This window comes from Sinohyriopsis cumingii, chromosome 3 (genome assembly GCF_028554795.1).
Source record: "Sinohyriopsis cumingii isolate HCF-2022 chromosome 3, ASM2855479v2, whole genome shotgun sequence".
NCBI lineage: Eukaryota > Metazoa > Mollusca > Bivalvia > Unionida > Unionidae > Sinohyriopsis > Sinohyriopsis cumingii.
Window position 1 is genome coordinate 29,662,772 of NC_142963.1, and position 23,514 is coordinate 29,686,285.

General features: G+C 35.3%; 1 protein-coding gene across 1 annotated transcript in view; it reads right to left on the bottom strand.

The window, feature by feature from the left end:
• Positions 1-23,514, bottom strand: part of LOC149802613 (centrosomal protein of 131 kDa-like) — a 79,639-nt gene that overhangs the window by 13,355 nt on the left and 42,770 nt on the right. Inside the window, exons 10-18 of the mRNA XM_089951919.1 lie at positions 23,232-23,411; positions 19,958-20,083; positions 15,753-15,859; positions 13,900-13,996; positions 12,595-12,812; positions 8,775-9,000; positions 6,085-6,308; positions 4,448-4,532; positions 3,736-3,822 (exon numbers count right to left, since the gene is read on the bottom strand). Coding sequence (XP_089808045.1) covers positions 3,736-3,822; positions 4,448-4,532; positions 6,085-6,308; positions 8,775-9,000; positions 12,595-12,812; positions 13,900-13,996; positions 15,753-15,859; positions 19,958-20,083; positions 23,232-23,411 — 1,350 coding nt within the window. The remainder of the gene's footprint in view (positions 1-3,735; positions 3,823-4,447; positions 4,533-6,084; positions 6,309-8,774; positions 9,001-12,594; positions 12,813-13,899; positions 13,997-15,752; positions 15,860-19,957; positions 20,084-23,231; positions 23,412-23,514) is intronic.

Sequence of the window (23,514 nt, forward strand, 5' to 3'; positions counted from 1 at the left end):
GCACGATAGGGCTATACATGGCGGCCAGTATTAATGGTGGAGGAAGAACCCGGAAAACCCCGGAAAGAACCACCGACCCACGAGAAGCTACTGGCAAGCTTTCTCACATGCCCACATTGGCTGAATCTTAGACTCGAACCGCCGCAGACATAGGTGAGATGGCAGTGATCCGTAACGAAGAGCGCTTTAGACCACTCGGCCACTCGGGGCCCCAATGGCTAAGTACATAATCTGTTAAAAATGTTGGGATGCAAAGATCTGACAGATGCCAAAACAGGTTGATAAAGTTAATGTCAATAAATTGAAACACTCAGCCACCTAATATACAAATGACCACAACATATATCAAAACAAAAGAACAAAATAAAACAACCTGCTGACACCTAATCAAATGCTTTTCTAAGGCAAATCTATTAGCTAACTACAGTCTATATACAAGGGTTCAACTGAATGATTAAATGTAAAAAGTGGACAATCACTGATGAAATGCTGAACTACCATATATACTCACATACAAGTCACACCCAACCACAAGCAATATAGACCAAGATCTGCCAGTGCATTATGCAATGGTAGATCTGGGTCTACATTGTTTGTTAGGACTAATCAATAGAACAAACAACACAGACCAAGCTCTACCATTGTAAACTGTGCCAACAGATCTGGGTCTATGTTATTTGTTACAACTAATCAGTAAAACAAACAACACAGACCAAGATCTGCCATGGCATAGTACTCCAGCAGATCTGGGTTATGTTGTATGTAAGGACCAATCTGTTGAAGAAACACAGACCTTTATATGCCAGCGCATTATGCAATGGCACATGTATATATTGCTTGCATGAGCATCATACTTGTATGCAACTAATTACAGTGTTTACCTTTTGGAAAAATTTTACACTTTCATTCAGCAAAGGGTACAAGGAATCAAAAATAACTTTAAAAATGAATAGATTGGTCTGAATTTCTTGAGTTATTGTAAGGTGAGTACCAATGGAGTGCATTTCTTGTGTTTTTGTTATCTGAATATTTATCTTCAAATAAGTGCCATCATGCGGAAAAGTACCCCGTCACTAAGTCTAAATAATAACATCTTTACGAGGACCTAAAAATTCATTATTGTTTGAACAGATCTTTGATGTCTCTTATCAACAAATATGTAAGAAAATGGCATGATAGAGAATGAATATTTCTTGTCAATATGACACAGCTTAGATTAGTTTTCCACAACAAAAATCCTAAAGTGATTGTCAAGAACTGAACTTTATCATAAGCCTCAAATCACATATGTAACATTATTATACAGGTGCAAACACAGGTAAAATTAATAATTAGCTTTATATTTCATCAGTATTTTTGCTTCTTGTTTAATGAAAAAAGTTCAAATATATAAAGGTGCAAATACAGGTATAAGTAATAATTAGCTCTGAATTCGATCAGTCATTTTGTTTGTTGTTTCAGTGAAGAAAGTTCAAATATGTTTAAAAAATATTCTCTGATCTTTTGTGGTTCAACAATCGCCATGTGGGTCCATACCAGTAACACCTATGTTTACTCACCATAAAGTCAGAAATAAATGTTCAAGAAAATGTTGTTTTTTTCTGTTATTTATTCAAGCATATGTATGTTGTTCCTCCACCAATGAGCTTACACAGTCACCTGTCAAGTTCATAACCTATTTAGGAGTTCTTTACTTATAACATTAAACAATATATCCCTACTCAGTTTTTGCTTATGTGTGGGGTTGATGTCCAAGTAAGAATTAACATCAGATTTATCCAAACCCAAATAAAAATATTTACTTCTTTAATTCATGATCCTGATACTAAACCCACAGAGAATATTTTATCTCATAGCTGCCAACTCCAGTGTGTTGCACTCTTGCACCTTCTGAATGGGCACCCTGTTCTATTCAGGAGTCCATTCAGAAGGTGCAAGAGTGCAACACCCTAACACTCTGACACTGGCTCTTTATGGAAGCCTTTTCCACAGCTTGTTTTTTCAATCATTATTGATTCCAATTTTTACCATTTTTTATTGATGATCTGAATTCCGTGATTTTTTTTTAATGAACTGTTTTTGTTCTAGCAAATATCTAATCTTTTGTGATTTTACTGTCTGGAAAACATGTGAACAATAACCAGCAACACTACCTACTGAAAGAGGATGATTCATTGATAGAAGAAATTTAGTAAAATGAACTTCCAATTTAATTACATCAAGGTTCTCTCTGGTAGTTATACATGTTGCAAGTTCAGGCTGTGTTGTTGATGATGAAGCACGAAGTTGATGTTTATTAACTTTTTCATGCTGTTTTGTGTCATGGGTACTTGCATGCCCAATAGTTAAATCACAATTACACAATTTGCAAAACACAAAGTTTTCTCCTTTACTAGATGGTTTCACAAATCTAAACATGACAGCATAACTGTCTTTCCACTTGTTTTCTTTTCTTTGCTGGAGAAAATTCTGAATCTTCTGCTTTCCTTTTCGACATCACTAGAAGTTGAGTATTACAAAGATGACATACAGTGATAGCATCAATTGCTTTGTGCAATCCAACATGGTTCTTAAAGACTGGCATGGTAGCTTCTATTTCTAATGAATCCATCATATTCAAGAACTCTTTATCCCTATATACATGCACTACATTTACTCTCAGAATGGAACAGAAAACCACAAGAAAAGTTTTAACTATAATTTTTTTTAAATTAAAAAAACCCAAATTTTAACAAGAAAAACAAACACCTGTATTCAGGTCCAAAATACAGGACATGGAACACTTGGCAGCTATGCTATAACCCCCAACACAAATAAGAGTTGCTTCTCTTATGTGGTTGTTGTCTATTGAGTCTGTCTCATTTACTCTTTGATCCGCACATAGATAGATCTGTTTCATCAATGATCAAATACAAGAAAGTTTCACAATAAATAGGCTTCAACATATCTAATGGCTCTGTATTCTCCATTTCTACATTTAATTTCAAAATACTGCTGACTGGGGCCAGGGCAGGTGGGGGTAGGATCGATGAAGTGTCCTTTTTGTCAGCAAGCCCATCACATACTATTTTCAACAGTAATTTCAGGCTCAAAATCATCAATGATTTTTCTGTTAACACTTCCCCATCTCTATAATCTTATCTACTTCAAAAGTTTAAAAAATCATTGTCATTATTAACATCATCAGCCAGCATTTGCTGAATGAAATATTCAGCTGAAGATGAATCATGTTGAGAGGCTGCCATTTTGAGTTTTCCAGTTAACCTAGCATTTGTAAAACTTCTTTGTTAAATGCATGAAAAAAATACAACAGAATGCTTGTTCCAGGGCCCAATGCAAGAATGAAATTTAATTTTACAACCATTCATGTCAAACTGAAGTACAAAGAGATGTAAACAGTTGTTTGTCTGAAAAATGGCAAATAACACAAGTGCAATGGAACCTCTACTTACAATATAACTTATGCCATGATAATGCACTAAAGGATAAATAAGAGAAAGAAGTCATAGTCATATCATTCTATATCCATTCTCTCCCACCCAGAGTTAATAACACTACATTACAATTTGGTAATAAGTAAAATTATACTGATCACATCATAACACACAACTTTACACAGAATTTTAATGTTAAACATCTATATTTCAGCATATGCTAATGCATTTTTGACAAAAATAAATTTGCCTTATAATCTTTTATTTCATCAAAATGTAATGGATATCTATCAAGAGTTACCTCCTGCAGTTTTTCAATTTCCTGATCTTTTTGTTTCGAAAATACTTTTAAACATTCATTTTCTCCTTCCACCTCTGTCAGTTGAGCCTGAATAAGAAATTAGATCATGACTGTAAAAAAAACATCAGTAAATATCTAGTATCTAACAAAATAACTACATACCTAACACTTAAAGTCATAATCTTATGAAAATATAAAGTATATTGTAAATAAAACACTCACTTGGTCATGTTGCTCTTATTCATTTTGTATATCATGTTGGTAAAGAAGGATGCATGCTGTGCAAACTTCTGTTAAATCTGATTACAGATTACCATCTATACTTGCTTATAACTTGAGTCAAACAGCAAACAACAAAGATTCTGATCTGCTGTAGCATAATGCAAATGTAAATCAGGGTCTGTATTGTTTGTTCTACTGATTACTCCTAACAAACTGCACAGACCCAGATCTGGAAGTAAATTATGCAACAGCAGATCTGGGTCAAATGCAGTTTGCAGTTGGACTCATAAGTAAGTATATATGGTATTTGGCAAGCAAAATATATTTAAAATAAACTCAAACTCGTGTATATTTTATCCTTGTGTGTGTGTGTGTGTGAGAGAGAGAGATAAAGTGTGACAGACTGAGAGACAAATATGAGGTTCTCATCCAGGTTTTTGGGTCTTGTTTAAACTTTGATGAAGTGCTATTTGCATAAACAACAACATGCCTTCATTTCATTGTATTTTTCAAGCGCCTGTCTTTCTGACCGTTCAAGTTCTTTGGCTTCAGATTCAAACTTCTCTCTGATTCTCCTGAAATGACACAGTACATTTTAATAAGCACATGATAACAACAAGGTTGATTTATCATTTTATTCATAAGAAAACATGTATATTTAGCCTAGGAGGACTGTATATGGTTCCCCATAGGATTTTTAAAGCTGCAGTTCTGGACAACTTCTTTGTACAGATTGCAGTCTCAGTCCTAAAGCTAGGAGTCTGAACAATATTACTTTTTCCATGCAGTAATTCAGTACATTACATGTGTATTGTTTTCACTAGATTGCTCATGCTCATTCAATGTGAAATATTTATTGTCATGATAAACAAAAGAAAAGTTATAGCAGTTGATAACTGTGATGATAGTGACTGTGATGTTGTAACTATAACAATTCTCAATGTCTTTATCTTGCCACTCTTTAGTTTTATTTGCAGAAAGAAGGAATCAAGAGGAGATTCCACTTTAGTTTTACTATTAATTTATTTAATTAGCTCAATTCCATTTCAAATCACAAAATTCTCAAGGACACTGGAAGAAGAATGACAATATTCCACTTTTTTCATTTCATCTTTAAACATTACAGCATACAACCTGGTATGACCACTTCAGTGGCCATATTGGATGTCAGATTAGCATAATTTTCATTTAGGACAAAGTATATATCAAAAGAAGTCTTTTAGTGAAGCCTCATGTTGATATGACCATCCATTCAGGAGCAGCAGCAACAAGATTTTCAAGCTGGCTACTGTATTGTGGCCATATTGGATGCTAGATTGGCATACCATGTTCATTTAAAACCAAGTGGACATTCTAAGCAGTCTTTTCATGAAAACCCCACATTAACATAACTTTCTGTTCACGAAGAATTGCGATAATAAGAGTTTCAAGATGGCTACCATGGTGGCCATACTGGATTTCATACTGGCACCATTTTCATTCAGGATCAACCAAACATCAAAAGAAGTCTTTTAGTGAGAACTCCATGCTGATATGACTATCCCTGTAGGAAAAGCAATAACAAGATTTTCAAAATGGCTGTCATGGTGTCCATATTCATTGTGGGATCAGAACCATTTTTCATTAGGACCAACTAGACATCATATTAAAAGAAGTCTTTTCTTTTAGTGAGAACTTCACATTGATTTGATCATCCATTCAGGAGGGATAGCAATAACAAGAATTTCAAGATGGCCACCATTGTGCTGCTTGCATATCCAATAGTGATACAAAACTTGTGCTCATGGATGGATGGATGGATGGATGGATGAGTGACAGACAATAGACAACAGACCATCCCATAAACTCATCAATACAAAGACAATGCATGTGACTAATGAATCTTCTTTGACTGGTTGACAACTGATATATTAAGATAAGCTAAAGAATATTAATGCAGTCTATATTTAGCATTCAGATCTACACAGAAATGATAATAATTTGATCATATACTGAGATGTATAAACTCTGCCTGAGCAAAGTGCATAAGCAAAAATTACATTCTCCAAACACAATAAATTAATGCATACAAATTTCTTTAAAATTGTTAAATACAAGCACATAAAAGCCATAAGTAGTAACACTGACTTGATTCTGTTTTCTGCCACCTTTTCACAATCTTCCCTAGCTGCTGTGGATTCCTCCTCAAGTCGTGTGATGACCATTTCAATCTCTTTGTCTCTATCTTTTTTGACCTGTTCTCTCAGCTCCCTCTCCTTCTGCATCAGCCAGTTGTCATGACGCTTCATGTAGTTTTCTTCCCAAGCCTGCTTCTCAATCGCCAGTCTCTCCTTCAGTTCTCTGATCTCAGTCTGAAAAGAAATGAGCCAGTGGTTGTCATTCATTTCTATGTACCTGTGTGATACAGTCTATACATATGAGAAAGTCATGTAGGATTGTCTTTCTTTCATTCCTGTAAAATGTCTGATACATTTACCCATGTGAAAAAGTCATGTGGGATCACAATTTATCATCATTTATTGAAAATGTACACTCTAATGTGCTGGTAGATGATTTTATACACTCCTCTCGGACATGTCATATACGAAATGAAATTCAGTAATTAGTATTGACAAGAACATGGCACTAACAGTTTCAGAAACTCTTCAAAGGTTATTGATTTTAGCTAGTTGCAAGCAATCTGAAGCATCATCCACCATTCAAAATCACATTATTATGGAGAGGTGGTGGGAGTGCATAACTGACTGGTGGTGGAGATCAAATGTAGTCTATGGCTGCAAGACGACATTAGAGTTTTGATGTTTAGACTAGCAGGCAGCTTCCTGATAGTTGGTGGATTATGAGGACTGCTATTTAATTAGGAGTTCTGAAACAATGTGATCCTAAGGACTGAGAGAAGACGGATAAAACTTGGTATACAAATATCAACTCAAAGAATTAAATTAAATTTAGTAATTAAAAGCCTCATGAAATCTGAAATGCATATGTGTTAGACAGTCTGACCACTACTTTTAGCTGTAGCTGGTTTCTCTTGATGATGTCAGGCTATGTCAAAAATAAGTGGCAGAAACAAACTTTTTGGTTTCATTAACAAACATTGCTTCACTAAGGTATTCAAAATAACATTAGAATCTTATATGTTATTTTAAAAGAAATACTAAAACAACTACATCTCATTGCTGAAATCCTGTACTCTTCATTTTCTTAAAAGCTATTTTTCAATTTTACTCAATTCAGTCCAGAGGCTTGCTTTGTCCACCCAAACAACAATAAGACCAGAGTCTGCATGACAAATCAACACTCAAAGCAATGCAGTAAATGTGTCACCTTGACCTAGATATGAAAAGGTTGAGGGAGCATGTGACAGAATAACTTGTCTTGGCTACATAATCATTCATCTTAAGTATGAAGAAAATTCATCAATTGGTTTAGGAAGTATAAGCAATTAAAAGGAAATCAAAATTTTAAACCAAAACTGTAACAGTATTTTATTTTACAATTATGATTTTTACCCCAAAGTCAATGGGTCAAGTGAGCATGTAACATGATGAATTGTCTAAGCTCAATAATGATTCAATCCAAGTGTGAAGAAAACCCACGAAGAGGTTAAGGAAATAAAAGCAAATAAAATAACATGTTAAACAAAACGTAACACAAATTTCCTATGACTGATCTTGACATCAATGTGAAAAAGTCAAGCAGATCTGTCTTAGCTTCATGCTGAACTATCCAGAGTATCAAGAAAATCAATCCAGGGAATTGGAAGATATACAGTAAAATAAATGAGTTTTCTATATTAAACACAAAACCTGTACATAAAAAGGAACTGAAGCATCATTATTGATACTTACTAAGTAGACACTATAATATCCATTATGAGACAATGTTACCCGTAGGAAAGGCCCAATGATGTTCTATACTTTAAATTTTTCATGCAAGAGTCTGGATCAGTTTTGTTCTCATATGAAATATCTTGAAATGTTGATTACTTCTGCCATGAAAATTAAAATATTAACTACCCGATGTATATTGGTGTAGAGCTATTTAAAATAAAGGATTATGCCAGAAATCTGATAACTGACAATGCTGTAAATTTATTGCTTTACCTTTCATAATATAAATCAACATACAAGAGTACCACGAATAACACATTATATACCTGCCCCATATTTAATAGTCTTTTATGTTGATAACTTTTCTTTTCTGTGTAAACAATAATTTATTTTCTTTCGATCAGAAGTAACTCTGATCTTTGATCTTAGGCTTCTTCCTTACCTGATGAGCAAGCCATCCACAATGTTTGGGACAGGTCAGTAATGCAAACCTGATGTTACTGTGCAGAAGCCATTTTTTTTGTTAGCTTCACATTTTTGCCATAAAATCAACAGCATTCTTTCTCACCCCAAGTGCAAGTCATTTACAAAGTTTAGTTCAGGTATGTCAAGTGGAACTAATGTTGTTGTGCAAAAACCATTTTTCTTCTTTCAGTCACAGTGATCTTTCACCATTACACTTCAAAATCAATAGGGTTCTTCCTTAACCCAAGAACAAGCCACTCACAAAGTTTGCTAAATGTAGACGGTAGAGAATTCAAGTTCTTGTGAGGAAATCATTCTCTTTCTTTAATAGTGACCGTGACCTTTTGAGACCAAAATCTATAGGGTGTTTCCTTAACCAAACTGTAGGACATCCACAAAGTTTGGTAAATGTCGTTAGTAGACAAAAAAAGTTATTGTGCAGAAACCAAACTGGTAACAGACTTCATAAAATAATATCTTCCGACTGATTATGGGCATTTAACAATTGTGTAAACTTACCTCATGTCTGTGTTCTTGTTCATTTCTAGCCTTCTCAAATTCTACCTTCATGGCCTCCAAAGCATGGGAATGACTGTCTTCAAGCTGTTGCTGTAGTTTATCAAGCTCTGCCCGCTGGCGGGATGCTGCTTGTGCGATACGTTCTTTTTCTTCTTGTACTTCAGAATAAAGTCTACGTCGCTGTTGTTGATAGCCCTCTTCCTCCTGCTGCAGCTGCTTTTCATACCTGAGTGAGACAAGTTTTAAAGTTTTTAAACATAAAATAATACGCATTTCTGCTATTAAATAGAATGATTCTTGTTATAAATAATCAATTAAACAAGTCAGTAATGACTCCGTGAAATACTCCCTGATCTGGAACTGTAAAAAAATTTAAATTGGTTATTTTGTGAATGCTCTGTCTTATAAATCAACATGATGTATAAATAATAATGAGTCTTTGAGAATACATTTCAGCTAATTGACCAAGACTAATTCAATTATATGCCTGTTTTATTATTGTTCTCACCATCACTTAGTCCTATTAATTTTTAAACATGCAAAGAACATCCAGAATCTTTCTTGATCCCATAATATTATTCCAATGAACTGTGATAAAATAGTAAAATGCTTATAGCAGGTAAAACACATGAACAACTTTGGACTAATTTCCTTAAATACATCTGTTTTGCATAACTTGTATATCTTGATCAATTTATTTGTGTAAAATATAAGAATATGCAGCTTATTTTGACAGAGACGGAACTTATATTAAAATGAAAAGTGTTACATTATAAGTCTATCCAGTTATTTTTGTTGATAATTCCAAGACCATAATTACTTATCTCAGCATCATAATGTCTCTAAGTATCTCATAAATTGGGACCAGGGTTCCTGCCACAAATTTAGAAAAAGATTTAAGACATTTTGCAGACCTTTACAGATCAAAAATAAAAATTTCCAGACCTAATAATGTTTATTGACCTGTATAGCTGACATGATGCTTAAGTCTTAAGTTTGGAAGGCCCTCTCTAGGCTTTGAAGTTTTAAGTTTGGAAGGCCCTATCCAGGCTTTGAAGTTTTAAGTTTGGAAGGCCCTATCCAGGCTTTGAAGTTTTAAGTTTGGAAGGCCCTATCCAGGCTTTGAAGTTTTAAGCTGGAAGGCCCTATCCAGGCTTTGAAGTTTTAAGTTTGGAAGGCCCTATCCAGGCTTTGAAGTTTTAAGTTTGGAAGGCCCTATCCAGGCTCTGAAGTTTTAAGTTTGGAAGGCCCTATCCAGGCTTTGAAGTCTTAAGTTTGGAAGGCCCTATCCAGGCTTTGAAGTCTTAAGTTTGGAAGGCCCTATCGAGGCTTTGAAGTTTTAAGTTTGGAAGGCCATATCCAGGCTTTGAAGTCATCAGCTTCTTCCCACAGAGGGTTATAAACACAATGTCCAGGCATTCTTTAAATATCAGGTCCACACAGGCACAAACAATAATCGGTCCAAGAATGTCAAATCAAATAAAATGCACTGAAATTAATACAAATACTCACTAGCACAAAAGAAAACTTAATTAATAAAATAATCCATGAAACAGGGTTAATACAGACCAGGAGAGCTGAAATTAAGTGACTTAATCCATGTTTATAAGTCCAGAGATATTTGCTAACAATCGCCAAATGAATAGTCCAGATATTTACACCTCCTATGCTGGTGATCAGACCTATTAAAATGACATATCTAGTGTTTGAAAAGTTGTTAGATGGGTGTGCTGATTTTGGTAAAAAAGTTGACATACATTTGCAGTGTAACATATTTTTGAGCTTTCAAAATGACGACTGTTCCAGTTCTTATTACATGCGTGACCCACTCAATTCAAAGCTCAATTTCAGTAAAGCTGCATCAGCTAAAATTCTCACTTTTAACACTTTTTAAGTTCCAATAATTTGATGTAGTTCATAGCTTTAAAACAAACTGCCATCACTATCATCAGCCAGTAGGCCTATTTGCTGTACTGAATCATCTAATATGAACTGCGCTAGGATTCGGCCTTCAGGATTGTCTAGGTAGCCCATAATTTTAACGTGCATTTGTAAAACTTCCTTAATACATGGTTCGAACTATGACAGAATGTCTTTTCCAGGACCCAATGTGACAATTAAACTCAGTGAAGGGAAAGAGTGTTAATGACATCATGTGAAAGGGAACAACGAAAATTTAAAACTTTTTCCAGACTTTTCAGTCGTTTTGAAATTTTTACAGATCTTTTCAAGGCCTGGAAAAGCAATTTTCAAGTTTAAGACTTTTTCCAGAATTCCAGACCAGTGCAGAAACCCTGTGGGACTTTGATAACATAAGCAAGTGAAATTTTGCTTTAACCAAAAACTTCATACAAATTTTCAAAGGCAAATAGGGGCCATAATTCAATAAAACTTTCCTATAAAAGATGAAAAACAAACCAGACCTAAGACTTCTTCATGTAATGCGTCATACTAAATTTGATTTCGATCAAAGACAGTTCTTGGGTGGAAACAAAATTGAAAGGTTAAGTCAAACATGGACCATAACTCCATTAAACTTTGCCAGAAAATGGTAAAACATAAACTAGATTTGTGTTTTGAAGTGCCAAATTTGATTTAAATCCATTAAATCCTTCAAAAGTTATTTAAAAGAAATGAAATAGAAGGCAAAGTGCCAAGTCAAATTGGTGCCATGACTCTTACATTTCGCTGACAACAATGAAAATCAATCATGACCAAGGTCTTCTTAATGTACACCTTTTCCTATCTATTAAATCCTTGGAAAGGTATTGAGCTGAAACTATATTGGTGATGAATGTTATGGACTTTGGTAAAACAATATTCCCCTACCGTAGGTAAGTCAATTGCATTATAAATGACAGTTCCTCCAAGGGAATGATGCTCTATTTGGCAAATAGAATTTCCAGGAATCCAAAATATGATGGCTACTTCTTTCAACTGCTGGCTAATGAAAATGCCTCTAATATTCTTGAGCAATAACTAGATTTTCAAGATAGCTACCATGGTGGTCATAATGGAAGTAAGAATGGAACCATATTCATATAGGACCAATTAGACATCAGAAGAACTCTGTTAGTAAAACCTGCATGTCGATGTGACCATTAAATCAGGATGATTTGTAATAATGAAATTTTCAAAATGGCCAACATGGCAGGCATACTGGATGCCAAATGTGTGATCAGCAGAGTAAAAAAAATATACAACTGCATGCATATTCTAGTATTTTGTCCTTATGACTGTATGTTTCTAAATATTCTTGATGCATCAAACAATGTACAATCTGTGTTAACTGTTTCTATTAATTTTCTTTTTTATTAAGCCAATAACCAATAATAACTTGTTATCCTGAATAGTATGACCTTTCCAGTGGCCTAAGTGGTTAGAGCATCCACCGTGGATGTTGGAGGTTATGGGCTTAAACCCTGGCCAAGTCATTCCAAAGACTTATAAAAATGGTACTAACAGCTGCCATGCTTGGAGCTCAGCAATAAGGGGTTAGTTTTAGGACTAGATGGCCTGGAGTCAGGATAATGTGACTGGGTGGGATATGATGATACATGTCTGCGGCCTGATACCCCAGTGCTAGACATCACTATAAACTGACATACTGCAGACATTGTAGCGATTTGACTCAAATTGTTAAAGCTATGTTAAAAAAACACACACACACACAAACACACAAACACTGAATATTATAAATGACCTGCATTATACAACTGGGTTTAATTAATGCACAGAATAGTGTAATATACAGATTAAACATAAGCTTGGCATTTTCCCCATAGCCTTCACCACATCCTCCATAATCCAAGAAAATAACCTTTTCTTTGCCATTTCTCTTTCCCTGGTTATTGCAGCCTCTTTCTCCTGAGCTAGCTGTTCCCGTAATTCTTCTGTCATTTTCACGTATCTCTGTGCTGCTCTCTCATCGGATTCCAGCAGTTCTGCCTCGTGTATCTGTTTAATCTTTTTAATCTCAGACTTGTGCTTGGCAATTAGTCTTTGAATCTCTGGCTCTAAGCCTTTCACTGTCATTTCCTGCAAAAGTACAATAGCAGGAAGTATATATTTAAAATAAAATTAACAAATCAAAACTCGTGAATTTCTCAATGTTGAGTAGCTCTCTTACAGTGCATCTATAGTTTTCTCTAATGACTTTTTGTTTCATGGGTGACAAACAAGATTCATTATCAATTATCAATTACTCTGTCAATTAGTCAGTCAATTACTTGGTCAATTAGTCAGTTTTACATATAAATCACGATAAAAGTATTAAAGTCTTAATTGCATATTACTAAATTAACATCATCATACTGTAGCAACATCACATCGTTCTTGACCATGCGCAAGTAACAGTTCATATGAAATTCCTACAAATCAATGAATTGACTGCCATCTTAATATGTGTCTACGATCATTTTACAAACAATGGAGAAAATATTTCCATATAAAATTAGTATGGAATGTAAAAATCCAAAGGCCTAACAGAATTTAAATTTTGTATGATATGTTATTGAACATTTCATAAACAATGAAAAAACTACTTTAAAAAAAACTACGTATGGAATGTAAAACACAAAAGACATGATTCATTTTAATGTGTCACTAAACCAAGCAAACTGAAAGACAACACAAACAGCTGATGCAGTAATTAGGTCTGAATATGAAAGATCAAGCAACTGGTTATATTTTAGCACATGAATTTACTATTTAAAGAGAATCAGGTTGCCCTTCAACCTCATGCCCATGAAATTCAATGGATGCACAGTTGCAAAACCTAAAATCATTTTATGAAATATTCATGGTGTGCACAGTGCATAGACTGCTTCACACAAAATTTGCATTCATTTTCTATGGATGGTGAGAAAAGGTTCGATGATGTGGACAAATCGGTAAGTAATTATTGTAAATTTCCTATGATAAGCCCATACTCTGTGACAAGCCATAATTGTTTACGGAAAAATGTTTGCAAAAAGTTGGTCTCCAGAACCTTGATTAAAATGACAGAACTCCAGCATTTCACAAAATGTATTATATAAGTGGGTCACCTGGGATTATAAGAGGAAAAATAGTGTACCTTATAAGTTTATTCATATATACTGCATCTAATATTTATCACCCAAACCTTTATTTTCTTGGTTTTGTCTTCTATCCATTTTTCCCGCCGCAACTTTTCAGCAGCTTCATGCATGTCCTTCAGTTTTTGGAGTTCCAGGCCATGCCTGAGAAAAGACAGAATTCAAGGTTGAATTGCAAAGTTTTGCTTATATGGTTGAAAACATATTTACAAAGTAAATTCAGTGGATTTTTCCCAATGCCTTTTGTTGTGAGGTCACTAATTTAACCCATGGTGAGTAGTAAACCTCAAGATGAATTTATCCATCAAGTTTCATGACTGTTTATGCATGAGTATCAGATAAAGGGGTCTAAATGTAAGGAACTTAATATCATCATCCAATTATGAAAAGGTCACTGTAACTTATTTTTAATCTGGTGAGTAGCACCTCTAAAAAAAAGGATCCATCATGTTTCAAGACTTTACATACGATTAAAGCATCAGAAATAGGCCTAAACATAACAACAAAACACTGGCATCAATAAAGCTGTCACAGAAATAGGCCTAAATGTAACAACAAAACACTGGCATCAATAAAGCTGTCACAGAAATAGGCATAAAAGGAAAAATCAAAACACGGACATCAACAAAGGTGTCACAGAAATAGATATAAATGTCAAAACAAAACAATGACACCAATAAAGTTGTCAGAGAAATCAGCCTAAATGTAAAAGCACTAATATCAATAAAGCTGTCAGAGGGACTGTCCTAAATGTAAAAGCATAACAATGTGATCAATAAATCTGTCAGAGAAATATACCTAAATGTCAAAAAGCTGTCAGAGAAATTGGCCTAACTGTAAAAACAAAACACTAACATCAATCAAGTTGTCAGAGAAACAGGCCTAAATGTAAAAACAAAACAATGACATCAGTAAAGCTGTCACAGAAATAGTCCTAAATGTAACAAGACTGACATCAACAAAGCTGCCAGAGAAATGGGCCTAAATGTCAAAACAAAACACCGACATCAATATAGCTGTGAGGAAAACGATACCTATGCTATGCCTATTCATTGCAGGTGAGACAAAAATTAAATGATGGCACACACTATGCCTTATTCTCCTGAAATGCCAAAAATATCTACACTCACTCACTCTAACATGGGAAACAGATGTGGCCATTTCCTTGCTTGAATTCGGGACCTTCCTAACTCTAGGCAGGTGCTCTACTTTCTTCCTGCTTTTCCAAGACACACTTCCATATCACCATTAAGACGCAAACCTACTAAGGCCAAAAGTCAAATTCATGCCAAGTATATATATCAATAAGCATCTGATCACAGTTGTAACCATATTACACTGGGGAGAAGAATGCACAGCAAGAACAATACTGTTGAGCACAAAAGTCAGTTTTGAGCTAGAAAAATCCTAGCTGAAAGAAACTATTCGTATATACTTGCACAAAAGATGCAAGTAACTACAACCTGCACAGACCTAGATCTGCCATTACCCAATGCAATGGCAGATCTGGGTCCAGCAATTTGTTCGGAGTAATCAGTAGAACAAACAACATAGGCGATAATCTGCAGACACATTATGCTCCAGGTCAGGATCTTTGCCGTTTGACTCGATTTATAAGTGTACATGGTTTGTATACCTGTCACTGAAATTGAATAAGTATACTGGTACCAGAGTAACAAAAGTTAAGAAATTCTACAAATATTTTAAAATGCCAATTAAAAGTCACAAAAGGTAAAACATATTTTTCTGGGGAGCGTAGTGCTCAAGAAGTTTCAAGGATACTGATCCTGGGTTTGAGTCGCTGATTCTAGAAGGATACTTGACAATCTGAGCTACCTATGTAAATATTCTTCTCTGGTTCCTGTGACCTATCTATCATCCTATGTTACTGATGACTTACTTATCTTCCATGGCTTTTATCTTGTCTTGATATTTCTTGTCCACAGTTTTCAGCTCCTTCACCAAATTTTCACATTTTTCACTCATATTTTTCTTGTCGTCTATAAGCTGTTAAAATAAAATTAACAACATTTTGAAAAAGAAAATAAATTCATGCAATAAAAGGTGTGCTACTGGTTGAATAACTTGCGAAATGCAGTGAAGCAGTGTATTCTGGATAAAAATAAGTGTTCTTTGTCTATGTTACATCTCTAGGGTTTTCATTTGTTGATTCTTGAAAGTGTTCCCTCTAGGAGGTGATTCTTATGTCATGTTTTAAGAAAGTTTACTTTATTTCTACCAGTGAAGATTGGGAAAGACCATTATAGTGTCAATACTAATTATTCTAAAGGCCAGAACAATTAGTGGTTTCAGCTGAAGGAGATAATTTTCCTGAAGATGTTTAAGTTTTTTGTGTGAACCTTATCAAGGGTCTGTAATTTTTCTCTGAAATCAGAAAACAGGCTAAAATCTATGCAAAATTTGAAGAATTTCTACTTAGTATAATATAAAGTATCATTTAGCACACACATTTAAATAATTCAATACTTCAATACTTACCAACTACTACTGCAGTACTACCCTTTTCAAAGGTAAACATTCCCTCCTCCAATTAGTAATTAGTAATTGGATGCCCAGAAAAGAAATGAAACAAACCCAGTCTGACTCCTTTGTCTTATCCAACACACAGAATATCTTTGTCTTTGCATTTTGACCAAGACAACAGGACATCAGAGCAGGGTGTGAAGAGGGAACAGTAGTAGGTCAGCAGTGCATAATCAAATTTAGTTTTAATTCCACCCCTCCCTCTCCTGCAACCAAGAAAAATACATTTTAATAACAATACATCAGCTGTAATTACTACATTCCTAACTAAGCAGTTTGAAGGAAGCTGTTCACCTCGAAAACAAAAAGTTTTATAAGAATGTTGGCCACCAAAATATCAGACGAACCCGTGAGAACAAGAAAGAAATTCCAACCCTTTCTTCTCCTTTCCAAAGAAGTCAAATAATACAATAAGGCCCTAACTGTGCAAAGATGCTTCTTGATTATCTCCAGCACAGACACAATTGAGACTGGAAATTTCAATAGCAACTGGAGCTACTTATGATAGCTATATTTTAGCTACAAACCCAGGGTGGCAAAGAGAATCCCAAAATAACTGTTACCATGGAACTGTGAACAACCTTTTTTAAAAAAAACAAAGCATGAATTTCATTCCTGTACAGTGCCAGCATTAAGGAGAGCAGGAAACATAATGGTAAGGTTTTCAAAGGAAGCTTCAGTTCATTGGGTAGGGGTGGGATAGGTAATGCCTATGGGGGCCTATCATGAGGAGCTAAGATGTGGTGGTCCAGATTCAGTGAAAAACCTGAGTGTTTATTTTCATAGGTGGGAAGGCATAAACATAAAGATGATCCCTCTACAGACTGAAAGCATCCACCATCTAGATCCCCTGACCTGGAACTGGGGAGATATAGAGAGGGAGCTTACTGTTCAGTTTCATAGCAATTAGGTCCACTACTGGTCTCCCTCCCCAAAACTGTTCTTGCTACTGAGTGGTGCAGAGACCATTCCAAAGAGACTACATAGCCAAATCTTGACAGGCTCTCTGCCTGGATAGTTCTCTTTCCCTGAATGTGGTGGAATCTGAGAGATATAGCTTTTAAGACTGCCCACTGGAGGACGTTCCAGACACTGTTGCATAGAGAGGGAGCATGTGGACCTCTTTGTTGTCTGAGGTACTGCTACAGCAGATGTGTTGCCTGAACTGATTATAATGCAATGACGACTTACGAGGTTGACACACTATTCTCGGGCTAGAAACACTGTCAGCACTTTTAGGTTGTTGCTATGTAGGATTAATTCTCCCTGAGTCTACAGTCCCTGAAAAACTACCCACTCTGACTTCAGATGAGCACCATCTTCTGGATCTGACGCATGTGTTAGTGTACAGAAAGGAGTGGGGTTCCTCTGTGTGAATTAGAACTCCAGTCAGAAAGTGGTCCTAATCTAGCCATGAACTCAGGCTGAGACATAATATCTGATCCCAGGGGTATCCAAGCTGACAGTGGCTCCTTGTGCAGTCTCCAGTTTGCTAGAAGCAGGAACTGGAGAGGTGTAAATGAAATTTCCTTAAGGAAACTAACTTTGCAGCTGTGTTCAGAGTTGCCAAATAAGGAACACAAAGGCAAACCAACAATGCATCCATCTGAATTTCATGGGTAGAAATATGAAGGGCTGCCTGATTCCATTGAATAGTAAATTCTGAGGCCTCTAGGCGATTTCCAAACCATAGTATGTGTTCCTGATCCTTCCTCCACTGGATATACTGACTTCCTGAAGACAGGAAGTAGTACCTTTCAGCCAGAGAGGCAACAAGCTCAGCCAATCAGATGAATGATATGGGCAGATCACACTAATTAGAGAGCATTTCACCAAGCTGGAACATAACCCAATCTAAATTCAGTCTCACACGGGTTACAAGTACAGTCTGTGATATAAGAGATTATTCGCATAAATATGTATTGACCTTGTTCATAATCATCCTCATCCAAGATCTCAACGATTCAGTACTATTTAAAAATGTATCAAAGTTTGATCATAAATTTCATCACTGAAGCATTAACAATCATAGATAAGGTCACTTCAATAATATATGTGGATCTCGCTCATTATTAACCTCCTCCACATTTATGCAGATATAAGCCCATATCCCAAGAATGACTACAAATGGATCAAAATATGGTCTCCAGTGTCACAAGATTCACAGTTAATCAGATGCAAGATCATCTCATTAATTTGCAAGGATCTTGATCTTCTAAGATCTTAATCCTACAAGCCCATGTTCCAGGTATGACTAATATCAGATGAGAAATATGGCCTCCACCTCTTGCTAATTATCAAACAACTCATCCAAGCTCTTGATGATACAAGCTCATATTCCGAGTTTGATCAAAGTCAGATTTGAAATGTGGTCTCCAGAGTGGTAAAATACTCAGCCAATCAAATGCAGGATCACCATTTTACTATGCATGGATCTTGCTCATTATTAAACTCATCTGAGATCTTGATGACACAAGTCCAAATTAGAAAAATGATCTCCAGATTGGTTTGGCTTTGTGGGTTTGAACAAATTTTTTCAGCACATAATAGGCTCCACAAGGTGGCTAGAACTTGGGGAAAAACCAATGACCCACAAGAGTTACTGACAAGCTTTTGTCAAATACCCAAATTCGATAAAGTGAAACTAAAACTTATGCAGAAAGAGCTGAGATGCGTGAGTGATCTGTAAAGGTGAGCGCCTTAGACACTTGGTCTCCCAGGCCCTTCTCCAGAATGGTAAATGCTCAGGCAATCAGATGTAAGATCACCTTATTAACATATGTGGATTTTGTTCATTATCAAACTCATCTGGGTTTGATGATATAAGCCCATATTCCAAGTTGGATCAAAATCAGACCAGATGGACTTCAGAGTGACAAGTCCAATCAATTCAATGCAAGTTCCACTAATTAATATGCAGGAATTTTACTCATTACTGAACTCATCAGAAATCTGGATGATATAAGCCCATTCCAGTTTGATTAAAACTGGACCAGAAATATGGCCTTGATATTGCTAACAACCTTGGCCAATCAGATCACCTTATTATTATGGGTGGATCTCAATCATGAGATCTTAATGATACAAATTTGAAGTCCATGTCTGCTCAAGACTGGATCAGAAATACTGCCTCCAGAATGGTAACAAGCAATTGGTGACAGATGGACAATGGATGCAACACCATACCATCAACCCGCTTTGCCATACGGTCAGGTGAGTTAAAAACTAACAACCTAAAGTTGAAGATTATTTTCTATGTTTTACTGCTGCACATATATAATCGTTTTGTACAAAATGTGAAATTTTAACTTCATAAATCACCCAAGCCCAATGTAACTCATATCTCTGCCTATTATTTAATGTTTGATATAATACAATGTCTTGCATATAAAGACAAAGCCTTGGACAGAACTAGAAACAGGGTAGCAATTTTAGTTAACATACCACATAATCTGAAGCAACCTTAATACTGAGGCAAAAAAAAGTGATCCACTGTTGATGCTAATCTAGGTGATATAAATACTTGCACAAGTTGCTTCAATATGTGAACACTGTACCCACCTGATCAATGAAGCCCAGATGTCTTTTGATAGTCTCCTCGTATTCATCCTTCTGAACATCAAGTCTTTTTTTCATTTCTCTTTCTATCTCTCGTGCATGCCGTATTGTAAGTTCTCTCTGCTGATTCTAAAAAGGAGTTACTGAATAGTATAACTGAACAACTTCTGGAGTTAACATAGCCACGCCTACTCCCACATCTACACATTTAATTTTCTATAACTTGAAATTTTTGCTTGAAAACATAATTTTATAATTAAACATCTTTCGTTTACAACAAAAATTTTATATAAACTTAACAAAAGCTGGTAAAGGTATGAAATTTTGCATGTGAAAAGTTATATTGCTAAATATGTCTAGCTATCTTACTGTGTTGATGAAGTAAAACTATCTGGGTGCAGTTAACGATTCAAAAGTTGTCAAGAAGAAGATAGGTTAGAGGTCCACTGGAATTTCAAATATACAACAACACAATAAAATCTGAAGGCTGACAAGTGGAATTGGAAGTTGTTTTGAGTTTAATTCCATTTTTCAGCATATGATAACCTACACATAGAGGCCAGTACAACTGGTGGAGGAAGAATCCAGGAAAACCCCAGGAAGAACCACTGACACAAAGGAAGCCTGTAGTTGTTGTTGTAGGGTTTAACGCCATTTTTCAGCACAAGATAGGCAATACATGGCAGCCAGTATTATTGGTGGAGGAAGAACCCTGGAAAACCCCAGGAAGAACCACCGACCCACGAGAAGCTACTGGCAGGCCAAACGAAGTTATTGGCAAGCTTTTGTGTGTGTGTGTGTGTCTGTGTGTGTGTACGTACGTACGTACATACATATGTATGTGTGCATGCATATGTGTGTACGTATGTACATACATATGTATGTGTGCATGCATAGGGTTTAATTATGCCTTGGCATAAATCTGTATATATGATGCCAACAAAATGCTACACAGCAAAAATGGTATTAGACAAAAGCCTTTTACAAATCCCAAGGAAATTAAAACCCCAAAACCATAAGTAAATGTGCACAAAATGACCCTCTTTTTTACATTTAGCTAGAAAGAATCAAGACTTTAAACCTCAACTTAATCTAAACTAGATTTATGTTTGTATACACATAAGCCCGATATGCATACAATGTAGAGCCACACTACAAATAAAATCTAATGAAGTGCTGAGTTTGTTGGGTTGAAACAAAAAGACAACTTGAGTAACCTCATTGTCATGACTGAGGAACTGAAAATGAAAATTGAATCTTCCACTCTCTGATATGCTCCTTTTATCTTTATATCTTTTCTGTCAGCTTTATTTATTTAGTTTTCCCCAATGCTGTGTCAATGAAACGTAATTCGTCAAATGAGACTAGCTGAGCATGAAGCTGATGCAGACAAAGATCTTTAGTGGTTTTTGCTTAATTGTGCAAATGAGGTTTCTGTCAAAAAAGTCCAAATCCTCAAGTTAAAAATGTGTAAACAATGAAAACTTGTTGTAATGGCCAGAATTTCTACTCCGATGCTCTGCACATGAATGCAAATATGCTTACAAAATTTCAATGGCTATTGCATTTCGCACAATTCAACTAACAAGGTTTTTGTAAAATAAAATTGGTCCAAAAAGTTTCAAAATGTGTAATAAAATGAAAACTTGTTTAATGGCCTGAATTTCTACTCTGCTAATCTGCATATAAATGCAAACATGCTTACTAAATTTCAATGGCTATCGCAAGGGCATTTCGAGCAATGCAACTAACAAAGCTTTTGTAAAAAAGTTAGTCCGAAAGTTCCAAAATGTGTAATAACATGAAAACTTGTTGTAATGACCTGAATTTCTACTCTGCTTATCTGCATATAAATGCAAACATGCTTACTAAATTTCAGTGGCTATCACAAGGGCATTCTGCACAATCCAACTAACAAGGCTTTTGTAAACAAAGTCCAAAAGTTCCAAACTGTGTAATAACATGAAAACCTGTTGTAATGGCCTGAAAATTTAATTAGATCATCAAAATTTAGATATAACTGTAGATACGACTTTAGATATAAATGTGCTAGCAAAATTTCATTGTCAGTGTTAAGTGGTTTTTGTGCAAAGGCTTTTTGAGACAGACGGACATATTTATACACAAAGAGGCATATGGACAGAACGATAAGACCAAATCAAGATGCCTCTACTGCCTGCATTGTATGTCTAACTACTGCTAACAGTGTATGCCAAACATACACTGTATGTCTACCTACCGCTAACAGGGTATGCCAAACATACACTGTATGTCTAACTACTGCTAACAGGGTATGCCAAACATATACACTCTATGTTTACCTACTGCTAACAGGGTATGCCAAACATACACTGTATGTCTAACTACTGCTAACAGGGTATGCCAAACATATACACTGTATGTCTAACTACTGCTAACAGGGTATGCCAAACATACACTGCATGTCTACCTACTGCTAACAGGGTATGCCAAACATACACTGTATGTCTAACTACTGCTAACAGGGTATGCCAAACATACACTGTATGTCTAACTATTGCTAACAGGGTATGCCAAACATACACTGGATGTCTACCTACTGCTAACAGGGTATGCCAAACATACACTGTATGTCTAACTACTGCTAACAGGGTATGCCAAACATACACTGTATGTCTAACTAATGCTAACAGGGTATGCTAAACATACACTATATCTCTAACCAATGCTAACTGTGCATGCCAAACAACATTGCTGATTCTTATGCTCTACAGATGACCAAGTGGCTTAGAATGCTTTGTCTATTTTACATGATAACTCCAGAATTAAACAACAAATATATTCATGATCAATGGATATACACATTGTACATACATACATACATATATATGTACATATGTACGTACATACATACATACAAACATACAGATGGACAAAGATAGCATTATTTACTCTAAGACTATCATTATGAGCATGTAAAATAATAATATAGAGCAATCATATTAGACATACTAATGCATATAAAATAATAATATAGAGCAATCATATCAGACATACTAATGCATATAAAATAATAATATAGAGCAATCATATTAGACATACTAATGCATATAAAATAATAATATAAAGCAATCATATTAGACATACTAATGCATATAAAATAATAATATAAAGCAATCATATTAGACATACTAATGCATATAAAATAATAATATAGAGCAATCATATTAGACATACTAATGCATATAAAATAATAATATAGAGCAATAATAATATAGAGCAATCATATTAGACATACTAATGCTTTCTGAAGCATCTGCACTGTTCTCTTCTTTTCATCCAGTTCTAGACGCTGTGACAGAACCTTACTAGTGACTTCTGATGCTGCCTTCTGAGCATCCTCGAGTTCTGCAAGTTCATCTGCTGATGGCACCAGCAGGGCTGGCCTTTCTAGGTCCTCATTCAGCTTACTTATCTCCTGATATTCAAAGCAATGAAAGCATCTGATCAATTAGTCTAACTTTATCTTCTTTGATATTTATTATGCACTTGCTGTTCAGAAAACAAGTTTTTATTTTTAT